The sequence below is a fragment of the Polyodon spathula genome, chromosome 13, assembly GCF_017654505.1.
Source record: "Polyodon spathula isolate WHYD16114869_AA chromosome 13, ASM1765450v1, whole genome shotgun sequence".
Classification (NCBI taxonomy): domain Eukaryota; kingdom Metazoa; phylum Chordata; class Actinopteri; order Acipenseriformes; family Polyodontidae; genus Polyodon; species Polyodon spathula.
Genome location: NC_054546.1, coordinates 23,677,454 through 23,689,851, shown reverse-complemented (window position 1 = coordinate 23,689,851; position 12,398 = coordinate 23,677,454). Strand labels below are relative to the sequence as shown.

General features: G+C 40.2%; 1 protein-coding gene across 5 annotated transcripts in view; it reads left to right on the top strand.

Annotated features, from left to right (window-relative positions):
- gbf1 (golgi brefeldin A resistant guanine nucleotide exchange factor 1) overlaps nt 1-12,398 on the top strand; it is a 219,916-nt gene that overhangs the window by 120,245 nt on the left and 87,273 nt on the right. For 3 of the 5 annotated variants that reach the window (XM_041269438.1, XM_041269437.1, XM_041269436.1), the window contains 4 exons: nt 2,197-2,232; nt 3,160-3,304; nt 4,296-4,543; nt 5,376-5,544. In XM_041269438.1, the coding sequence (XP_041125372.1) occupies nt 2,197-2,232; nt 3,160-3,304; nt 4,296-4,543; nt 5,376-5,544 (598 nt within the window). The remainder of the gene's footprint in view (nt 1-2,196; nt 2,233-3,159; nt 3,305-4,295; nt 4,544-5,375; nt 5,545-12,398) is intronic. The other 2 variants (XM_041269440.1, XM_041269439.1) reach the window with 1 other exon arrangement.

The window sequence follows — 12,398 nt, the reverse complement described above, 5'->3', positions numbered from 1 at the left end:
TCCTGTAGGTTCCCTCTGCTGGGTAGTGCATTTCAAAGCAAGGATACAACCATGAGCACCAAGGCGCTTTCAAAAGAACTTAGGGACAAAGTCGTTGAAAGGCACAGATTAGAGAACGGGTATAAAAAAAAATATCAAAGGCCTTGAATATCCCTTGGAGCACGGTCAAGATGGTTATTAAGAAGTGGAAGGTGTATGGCACCACCAAGACCCTGCCTAGATCAGGCCGTCCCTCCAAACTGGATGACCAAGCAAGGAGGAGGCTGATCAGAGAGGCTACCAAGAGGCCAATGGCAGCTTTGCAAGAGCTACAGGGTTTTATGGCCAAGACTGGTCAAATTGTGCATGTGACAACAATATCCTAAGCACTCCACAAATCTGGCCTGTATGGTAGGGTGGCAAGAAGGAAGCCATTGCTCAAGAAAGCCCACCTTGAAATCCCATTTTGAAGTATGCAGAAAAAAATTATGTAGCCATATGGCAAAAAGTTTTGTGGTCTGACGAAACTAAAATATAACTTTTTGGCCTAAATGCAAAACGTTATGTTTGGCGCAAACCCAACAAAGCGTATCACCCAAGAACACCATCCCTACTGTGAAGCATGGTGGTGGCAACATCGTGTTATGGGGATGTTTCTCATCGGCACTACGAATGGAGCACAGTACAGAGAAGTCCTTGAGGAAAACCTGCTGCCCTCTGCAAGAAAGCTGAAACTGGGACGAAAGTTCACCTTTCAGCATGACAACGACTGAAAGCACACAGTCTAAGCTACATTGGAGTGGCTAAGGAACAAAAAGGTAAATATCCTTGAGTGGTCCAGTCAGAGCCCCAACCTAAATCCAATCGAAAAATTGTGCATGACTTGAAAAATTGCTCTCCATCAACGCTCCCCAAGGAACTTGACAGAGCTTGAACAAAGTTAGTAGAGACCTATCCCAACAGACTCATAGCTGTAATTGCTGAAAAAGGTGCTTCACCAAGTATTAACTCAGGGGGGGTGGAGACTTATCCAATTATGACCTTTCAGTTTTGTATTTTTAATATATAATTTTTTTCTCAATAAAAACTTTTTTCCCCTTAACAGTGTGGAGTTTGGTGTGTAGGTAAGAAAAAAATCCTCATTTAAATGCATGAAACTCTGAGGCACTGACACAACAAAAGGGGAAAAAAGTAGGTGTAGACTTTCTATAGGCACTGTACTGACCTGTTTTCCAAGATATATACTTTTTAGCAAAAAGATCTTCGGAGCAGGCTGCAAATAAGACAAATAAAATCCCAAATAAGTTTTCTTTCAACTCTAGTGGTAGTACTGTTATTTGACTTGATAAGCTCTTGTAAGAAGTACTTTTTTTTTTTTTTTTTTTTTTTTTTTTTTTAATTGTTTCACTGTGATAGTGCACAAAGCAGAAGAACGGGAGGTTTACTTAACCTTGCTGAATTTAAACTTCTGATTTTTAAATAGCTGTTTTCTGTGGATAAATAATGCACTATGTGTGTGTGTGTATGTGTGTGTGTGTGTATATATATATATATATATATATATATATATATATATATATATATATATATATATATATATATATATATATATATATATATATATATATATATATATATAATTTTTTTTGTTTTATGATAAAATCAACAATGAATAGAATACAATACACAGCACCCTAAAAGGATGGGCACTTTGTGTGCATGGCCTTATCCATTCATTTAGCATGGCAGACATGGCTGAGGCATAGGAATAGTCTTAGAACTGAAGAGTGAAGTTTTTCCCACAGAAAGTTTTACTTTCTAGCTGACCACCTTTTATAATCCTGCAAATAAAAAAAAAAAAAAAAGTCCAGTGAGGGACAACGGAGTAAATGGTCTCTGCTCCTTTGACCACTAAAGATTGATTACTAAAGATTAACAGTGCTGTGCGTTCCTTCTCTCCGCAATAACAAGGCTTTCTCTTCATCCTTTATATTTCAAAGATGAGTTTGCTTGTGTATTGTATGTATGTGATACCAGAGGATGACCAGTATTTATGTGAACTTGCTTTGCATTCTCAAGGCATTCCATGCATGGTGGTGTTCTTGGCCCTCCTGTTAATATGCTGAGTGTTTCCATTGCTGCATCGAGTGAAGTTTCGTTGTGCACAAATAACATGTTTTAGTCACTAATCACTGGCACCTGCCATTTTTTCTTGAGGCTTACAATATCTTGTGGAAAAACAAACGAGTGCAGGTAAGGAAAGTTGAAAGAAAAATGAATGTCAATTCAAACAATAAAATATGTCTTTAGAATATGACCTCAGACATATTTCTAAACTAATTAAAGATGGATAAAGCCAACATTGGGTGTGCAACTGCATTGGTACATTCTGCACCATCTTGTACAGCGCCTGCCCCTTTGCAGGTGCTCTTTTGGAGGGTGGGTCCATAGTATGAATGTCTGAGCTTTGGTTCTTTTAATCTGCATCTGCCAAATCATAACAAAGGCCCCCCTCTGTCTAACCTATATAAGGGGTCTAGTGAACCCCAAATGTGAAAGAAAAGAAAAACGTGGCTGATCTTTGTATTCTTATACAAAGCCAGTGTCTATCTGAAATAAATCAGACCCATACATCTATTTTATTAACAGTTTTAAAATGTTAAATAGTTGATTTAGTAAAATCTGACAATCTGCCCATGTATTAATACACAATATCCATGCACCATACTACACCGCTTGGATATTGAAACCTGAAGGCTACCAGAGCACACGTGGAATTCTGAGCATACTGCACTACCTGTGGAAAATTGAGGAAAGCATTATATCCATTAGCAACATAAAATCAGAAAACAAAAACAAACAGAAAAATGTACATATTCGTTTGTGTCCATTTTCTGATAGGAATAGAACCCTCATATAAGGGCTTTACCATCTGGTAAGTCCCTTCTTGTTTTTTAAATGCCCTCACGTATGGCTCGGGAAATTTAATGGCACAAGCCGGCCTTAGCAGACTGTAAAGTCCTTTGTTTAGGGTTCTAATACTTATTTCTGTGCTTTCTCTGTTGTTCTCCACTGTTGTTACTTCTCAGATCATTACGTACCATGTTTACTAACTATTGCAGGAAAAATGTCCTTTGGGTCTGCTTCTGTTCACTGTACACTGTCCTGTTTTCATTGCAGTTGAAGATGAGGGCCGGTGGGATGAGCGACTCCTCTAAGTGGAAGAAGCAGAAGCGCTCCCCCCGTCCCACTCGACATGCCTCCCACACCGGCTCGATCGCCGGGGAGCAGCTGGGCCAGAACGTTGGCAGCAATAACCTGTCGGGTAAGAACAGAGACAGAACAGAGGCAACACAACCCCCCCACCACACACCCCCGACATACACCCCCCTCCACACACACCCCCCTCGACAGCTGTGTGGGGGTTGTGTGTGTTTGGGTGGACACCCACACACCCCCCCCCCCCCCCCCCCCCCCCCCCCCCCGAAGAGCACAAACCCACCACCACACCCCCGACACACGCACCTCCCCCACCACCACACCCCCGAAACACCCCCCACGACACACCCCTGACATACAACCCCTCTCACACACCCACCAAACACCCCCGAGACACCACCACCACACCACTCGACACACACCTTCCCCACCACACCCTTCCGAAATACAACCCCACCACCACACAGCACAACACCCTCGACAAACACCCCCTCAAAACACCCCCTGACACACAACTCCCCCACCACACACCCCAGACACACACTTTCAACCCGACACACAAACACACCCCCACCACACAAGCCCCACCACACCCTCCCGACACACACAACCCCCAACCACACAGCCCAAACACACACACCCCACCACACAAACTCTATCAGGGGTTGCCCCACCACACACCCCGTGACACACGCAACTACCCACAACAACCCTCCACACACGCAACTACCCACCACACAACCCTCCACCACCACCCCTGAAATGGACAATCCCCACACCCCCGACACACGCAACCCCCCACCACACAACTCCCACACCCCACACACACAACACAACCCACACACCACTCCGACACACAACCTCACCACACAACCCCCCACCACACACACACACACAACCCCCCCACTACACACTCCCGACACACAACTCCCCACCATACATCCCCGACACACACAACCCCCCACCACACACTTCCGACACACACACCCAACACTGCATAGCTGAGAAACAAACTGCTAGGTAAGGGATAACATAGCCAGTGTTCCCCCTCTTAATAACCAGCAGCAACTACATTTTTCTGTGTTGTTGTTTTACAGGTGCAGTCCCCTTTATTGAACAGTCCACTCCAGGCATGTACACGTTTCACCCCGGCTCCGACAGTGGCCCCTCCTCCATCTCCAGCCCCACCACTGACAGTGGCCTGGAGATCTCTTCGAAGACCACCTCCAAGGAGGACCTGACAGACCTGGATCAGGGGAGCTCCACAGGCACCACCCCGGCCACCAGCCCCTCCGGAGAGCAGGACAGCAGCAGGAGGAGTGAGCCAGGCCAGCCAGAGGCTCAGGTACACTCACACTTTGCTGGTCCATTGGTTCATTTAGGTCTCAGTGTGGAGTGTGGTTAGGAACACGTTGCCAGAGCAGCTCGAGTGAGCACAGCATACAGTGTCCAGGGTCAAAAACCTCTTTTGAAAACTGAATATAAAAAATGTGTTGTCACAAAGAGTTGTTCTACTTACTGTAAATTAAATTGTGGGACATTGGCAAATTGAGATATCCATTTTAGTTAATGGATGCATGTACTGTATGTCACACTTTATTTAGTTTTTACAAGACATTACCACTTACTGTAAATGTAGTATGTACTTTTCAGTCCTGACACACGTTTGACTGAGCAAATGAAGGTTGTACTTTGGGATCCAATTGTTTAGTTTTGATGACAATATGCACGGACAGTTGTTCCAATGTGCAATTATCTACAGCTGTGGCCAAAAGTTTTACATCATCTAAATAACTTTATGAACATTTTATTTATCATCATGTAATCAAAGAAACTACAAAATGATATTGCAAAAATCTACCGGAAGCCATAATAGTAGTACAGTATTTCATGTTAGAAAATGTCTGATTTTTCCATTTCTGCCAGTTTTATAGTATATGGAAAACCTACAAAGTGGTGTGCAATTCAATATATTAATGTAACATTATTCAGTAGGTTTCATTTGACTTTATGAAGCAAAATGATTTAATTTTATACGGTGTTGCAACACTTTTGGCCATGGCTGTACATGCTCGGGATGCTGCTGACACCTCTGCAGTGGGATTTATATCCTTGGCAGGTGGTGCTGTAGGTGGTTGTTGTTGCTGTTTAATAATAATGAATATCTGTCTTCTCAGAATGAAGGTCCCAGGGTTGAGAGAACTCAGTCCGCCTCGGTGGAGTCCATTCCTGAGGTGCTGGAGGACCGAGACTCGCTGGCCGATCAGTCGGATGCTGCCTCGGCACATGACATGGACTATGTGAATCCACGGGGAGTGAGGTTTACTCAGTCCACTCAGAAGGAAGGTGGGGAAAAGAAGGGTTGTATACACTACCCTTGGAATAACAACTTTTTTTTTCTTTTTTTTTTTAAGGATTCATTTGGTACTGCTTCATAGAAAACATCTGTTTATGTTTATTTATTTATTTATTTATTTATTTATTTATTTATTTAAGAAAATGTAGTAGTTGCCAATTATTCTTATAATTTTTTCCCAATTTAGAATATCCAATTATTTTTAGGCTCATCTCACCACTACCATCCCTGCACTGACTCGGGAAGGCGAAGACAAACACACGGTATCCTCCGAAGCGTGTGCCGTCAGCAGACAGCTTTTTTTTTTTTTTCATAACGCAGATCCACCCTGCAGCCACCTCAGAGCTACAGTGTTGGAGGATAACACAACTCTGGGCAGCATACAGGCAAGCCTGCAGGCACCTGGCCAGACTACAGGGGTCTCTGATGCGTGGTGAGCCTGCAGACGCCCTGTCTGACCTAAGCCCCCCCCCCAGCCATGGAGCTCGGCCAAATGTGCATCTCCCCCTGGGAGCTCCCGTCCATGGTAGGCAGTGGAATAGCCCAGACTCAAACTGGCGACGTCCAGGCTATAGGGCCCATGCTGCACTTCAAGCGTAGCGCCTTTACCAGATGTGCCACTCTGGAGCCCTCCAAATCGTTTTATACAGAGAGTGTGGGCCTGTGGGCACCTACTCAAATTAAGATTTTTTTTTTAAACCTGACTTTATTTTGTTTGTCCAGTTCAGCTCTGTTTCTGCTGCTGTTCTTTGACTTGTGGTACAGTTATGCTAAGGACATGCTTAGTTTTACCCTCACTTTACGTGTTCCAGAACTGAAGATATGTTTAGTTTAACAGGTTCCTTTTTGGAAATAAAGATTCTTAATAAATAGACTACATTGAATAGTTATTATGGAATTCTGTTACTGCTTAATAACAGAACCAGTGCTTGGAATGCTTTTATAATATTCAGATTGAGATGAACACAGATGTATTTCATTTGAACTGCTGTGTTTGTCTTTGTTCTACACTGCAGAATGCTGTAAAGTTGTGCTAATTAGGTTGAAGATTACTCTGGAGACCACTGAATAATCCTTACGATAAGCAGCAGTGCTAAGCCTCGCTTCTTGTCGTTTACTCAAAGGACTTTTTTTAAGGAGAAGATAAATTACATCACTGAAAATCTGATTAACACTAGAACTGCCGCGGTTATACTCATACCTAAAACCACCGCCGGCAGTCATTATGACGGTTACATTTTAAACAACATAGATATTAAAATGAAAGACAAATTATCAGATACAACTCAAAAGTTTCTCAAGCACGTCACATCAAACATCTGCACAGCTGAAACACTGTTTAAATGAACAATTAAACATAAAAGGGTTTATTTTCTAACTTACCACATATAAGGCACTACTTCAAAATATTATAAACTATAATAAAATAAACATTTCAAAAGGAACTAGTGTGTAAACAGGTATATGTACATACTAAACTGTAAAAATGAAATTATTTTTTAATTTAATGAAAGTAACATGTTTTCTCTTGCATGTGCAACACTGAATCCAGGTTGAGCTACAGCAGCCTGTTGCTTTGTAGTTTTCTGATAAAAATCTGCCGTGTGGCTAAGTTCAAGATGGTGTAATATATATATATATATATATATATATAATATATATATTTTCAATATATATAATTTGATAAACGCACAAAACAATTGGCTTCGTATCGATACCGTCCTAAAGTGCAGTTACATTATTTATATGAACATCTGTTAATCCTAGTTAGCATGGTGGATGTACTCGCACAGCACCAAATACTGTACTAATAATTCAGAGAGCTCTCCAATTAACGTAGTACCCTGTGCAAATCTCTCACTTCTACAATTAAAGCCCCACTCACCCGTCGTCGTTATAATTCGGGAAAGATAACACATCATATCACAGGTTTTAATTTTTTCAATTATGTGAAACTCCATGTGAGAAAATATATATATATATATAAAAACACACACACACACACACACACACACACAGTGGCTTGCGAAAGTATTGACCCCCCTTGGCATTTTTCCTATTTTGTTGCCTTACAACCTGGAATTTAAAATGGATTTTTATTTGGATTTCATGTAATGGACATACACAAAATAGCCCAAATTGGTGAAGTGAAATAAAAAAAATAACTTGTTTAAAAAAATTCTAAAAAATAAATAACGGAAAAGTGGTGCGTGCATATGTATTCACCCCCTTTGCTATTAAGCCTCTAAATAAGATCTGGTGCAACCAATTACCTTCAAAAGTCACATAATTAGTTAAATAAAGTCCACCTGTGTGAATCTAAGTGTCACATGATCTGTCACATGATCTCAGTATATATACACCTGTTCTGAAAGGCCCCAGAGTCTGCAACACCACTAAGCAAGGGGCACCACCAAGCAAGCGACACCATGAAGACCAAGGAGCTCTCCAAACAGGTCAGGGACAAAGTTGTGGAGAAGTACAGATCAGGGTTGGGTTATAAAAAAAAATCCGAAACTTTGAACATCCCATGGAGCACCATTAAAGCCATTATTAAAAAATGGAAAGAATATGGCACCACAACAAACCTGGCAAGAGAGGGCCGCCCACCAAAACTCACGGACCAGGCAAGGAGGACATTAATCAGAGAGGCAACAAAGAGACCAAAGATAACCCTGAAGGAGCTGCAAAGCTCCACAGCGGAGACTGGAGTATCTGTCCATAGGACCACTTTAAGCCGTACACTCCACAGAGCTGGGCTTTACGGAAGAGTGGCCAGAAAAAAGCCATTGCTTAAAGAAAAAAATAAGCAAACACGTTTGGTGTTTGCCAAAAGACATGTGGGAGACTCCCCAAACATATGGAAGAAGGTACTCTGGTCAGATGAGACTAAAATTGAGCTTTTCCTCAGGGAAATTCTTGAGGGAAACCTGTTTCAGTCTTCTAGAGATTTGAGACTGGGACGGAGGTTCACCTTCCAGCAGGACAATGACCCTAAGCATACTGCTAAAGCAACACTTGAGTGGTTTAAGGGGAAACATTGAAATGTCTTGGAATGGCCTAGTCAAAGCCCAGACCTCAATCCAATTGAGAATCTGTGGTATGACTTAAAGATTGCTGTACACCAGCGGAACCCATCCAACTTGAAGGAGCTGGAGCAGTTTTGCCTTGAAGAATGGGCAAAAATCCCAGTGGCTGGATGTGCCAAGCTTATAGATACATACCCCAAGAGTCTTGCAGCTGTAATTGCTGCAAAAGGTGGCTCTACAAAGTATTGACTTTGGGGGGGGTGAGTACTTATGTACGCTCAAGTTTTCTGTTTTTTTGTCTTATTTCTTGTTTGTTTCACAATAAAAAATATTTTGCATCTTCAAAGTGGTAGGCATGTTGTGTAAATCAAATGATACAAACCCCCAAAAAATCCATTTTAATTCCAGGTTGTAAGGCAACAAAATAGGAAAAATGCCAAGGGGGGTCAATACTTTCGCAAGCCACTATATATATATATATATATATATATATATATATATATATATATATATATATATATATATATATATATATACATACACACACACACACACACTGGAACGGAGATACATACACGTTTTTGGTCCTATGCATTTTAATAGTAAGCAAAAATGTCTGTTCTCAATAATTTAAACAACATGGAATGTAAGCTATTAGTGAGATTTCTTATTAATTATTACATTTTTCATTCTTTTTGAAAATGTATGAAAGTGTACTTTATCGCTCGTTTTATTCCAGTGCAATTCTAAATCTCGGAGTGAAGAAGTTCACTGCGTGAAACCAGTAGCGGCTGCAGGATTTATTTCCTGTCTGGGCCCCAAATTATCACGGACGGGCTGCTTATGACTTCATAACATAAATGTAATGACGTAATTACTAATATGTGTACTGAGGACACTATACTGTCAGAAATAGCACCATATTCTCCAAGAACTAACACTCTACCAAAACATTTTGACAGTCAGAAATCCGATTTACCACCAACAGGCAAAGCAGCACAAATTCCGTAACGTTAGCGAGCTACAAGTCACTACCACACAAAGAAAATGATAGTTTCTGACAAAAGCTCTCAAATGTGTATTGGACTTCCCAACGTGAGCTTAAATTTAAAAAGCTCTCAAAATGACTAAAAGTGAAAGTTAATACTTCCCTTTGAGCTTTAGAAATGTGTCCAGTTATATGGGAACAAAGACAGAACAGGAGTAGAGGCATGACTTGAGCATAAGACAAAGTCATAATACCTTCTGATACATTATGTCAACACATACACATTATACGTGTATTCATTTCTCTTTCACTGTATTATTTGCACGAAGAAAACATAATATAAATATCCACGGTGATTGCAAATTTAAAATGACAACTGGTGAGCGTTTGCCACGTCTTTGTAAACTGGGAATTAAACTTAACACCTATTAAGTGATAGGTAGTATGTCGTATTAGAAACTGTTACTACATTTTAAACGCAAATATAATTGCACATGAAAATAAATTGCACGAACAATGATACGTTATTTCTGCTTATTTCATAACCCATTTACAAAATAATGCAGGTATTGTATTTATTTCTCTTTTGCTAATATTTGCAAATATATTGCAAATACATGTACGAAGGAAACTTGTAATATAAAGTAGCCAGCGATTAAATGTAATCTTTGTAAACTACGTAGCATAAAGGTAACCTATTATCAAATAATATGAAAAACATGTTATTAATATTACATCAATGTGTTTTCGATTTTTAACACATATAATGTAGCTTTTAATAAAGATCATGACATTAAGAGTAAAATAATTTACTAGACACATTGGAAAGATTGCAATAACAGGCTGTTCTGAATTAAAGCTCACAGACAGAAAAGCTTGACGGCATAACCTTGTCTTTAAGCGCTAAGATTCACGCTTGCGTAGAAAGGCTGAAAAAGGCAACTGCTTACTTCTTTCCCAGCTAACTTATTTCCTGTGACAACGGTCCTCCTGTTAGTTTTGTTTTTCATCCAAAGGGGAGTTTCGTTGATTCTTCATTGAAATTTGTTAGCACCCGAGTTGGGGGAATAAAACTGCAGTAAAAGATAAACACTTGTCCATTTTTTCAGGGAACACAAAAAAGATATTTCAGAAAATACATAGCTGAAAGGACTGTTTTAAAATAAGTAGGCTTCCATTTAAATGTACTGTAGTTGGCTCTGTTGGTACAGTACTATATTTTCAACAGAAGTAGTATTTTAATTCAGGATACAATTTTGAAAATAACACTTGCCAAACTAGACAACACGTGGACTGTAATACAGTACTTTTAAAATCTAGTACGTATTGTACTAGCATTATGTAAAATTCCCCATTTAACGACCCAACAGCAAAATGAAATCAAAGTGTTACCCATTGTGAGAGGGGAGGGATCTTGCCTGGCCTTCGGGCACATGCGTGAGGTTGTAAAGGGTTTGGACACCCTGTGTATTCCCATGCTGTCAGGCAATGTCTTGTTGACAGGAATCAGCTGTGAAGAAATTGGCTGACGCTCTCTCATTGGCTGGGGGTGGGACTATACAGGGTGAATGACTAAATAAAAGGGCACTGTTTGTATCCTCTCTGGCTCATGCAGGAACTTTGCCACTTTCTTAGATAGCTTAGCACAGTGGTCCTTAAAGTAATTTGGGCACGGGCAGAAATTGATCTTACTTGGCTGTTTGTGGGCATCTGACTATTGCACTGCCTTCAGGCATACACATAGACATAAATTATATATATATATATATATATATATATATATATATATAAAAAAAACTTTTTTTTTTTTTTCTTTTTTAAGTGTTTTAGCGGGAGTTATTCTTGGCTCACTCTCATAAGCCGAGTCTTAGGCAGTAATTTACATAAAATACACAATGCAAATATTTTTAAATAGCATGTTTACACAGATAACCATGAATAAACTGAAATAAAAGCATAGAGAGGGTCTCACTTTGTTTCAATTTGGCAACTTTGTCAACACTACTGTTTTAAAGATCGCTCATCTCCAGTACAGTTATTTAGAAAAACTGGATTTGTAACTAAATACACTACAGTGTTTCGCTTGTCTGATGAAATAAAAAAAAATAGAGATAGAAAATTTAATTCTACTTACTGAGATGTGTTATTTGTCTCAGTAAGTCGGTTAAACTTTTAAACACTCGTGCTCATAACCCATATTAAACTCTTATTGGTTAAACTGTAACTGAAACAGACACTGTTTATGTCCCACCCAGCTAGTTTATGATTTGGCTACCGCAGAGACAATGCAGATATTCAATTGGCTGATTGTAACGCAGAAGCCTTTCAGGGCAAAAAAAAAAAAAAGGTTGAGTACGTACAAGCAGAGCATAAGTGAGCAGCAGCGTCAACAGACTGCTGTGGCACTTTTGTTGGGAAAAAAGTGTTTAAAGCTTTCTTTATTTTCTTACACTACGACCCGCCAGAAATGTGTTCACTTTGAGGACCACTGACTTAGCAGGACTGAGCCGTCCCACAGTATACAAGTGAGGATATAGAGCAGTGCCTGTTTCTCAGGACTTTCACCACTAGAGGGAGCAATGAGCCGTGGTTAAAAACCGGCACACTTTATTTTGTAGTTTTTCCTTAGTGTTTTGTTTTTCTTTTTCCTGTCGCCTTTTACGTATTAGTTTTTTGTTTACACACCTGCATGTGTGTTTTATGAAGACGGGGCACAATATCATTGCTAGTAGAGTGCCCCCGAACTGTCACAGAAGCACCTGCCAACTGAGCGTGGACTAATAAATCTGGGCGCCTGTACCGGCATTTCATAATTGTACTTTGTGTC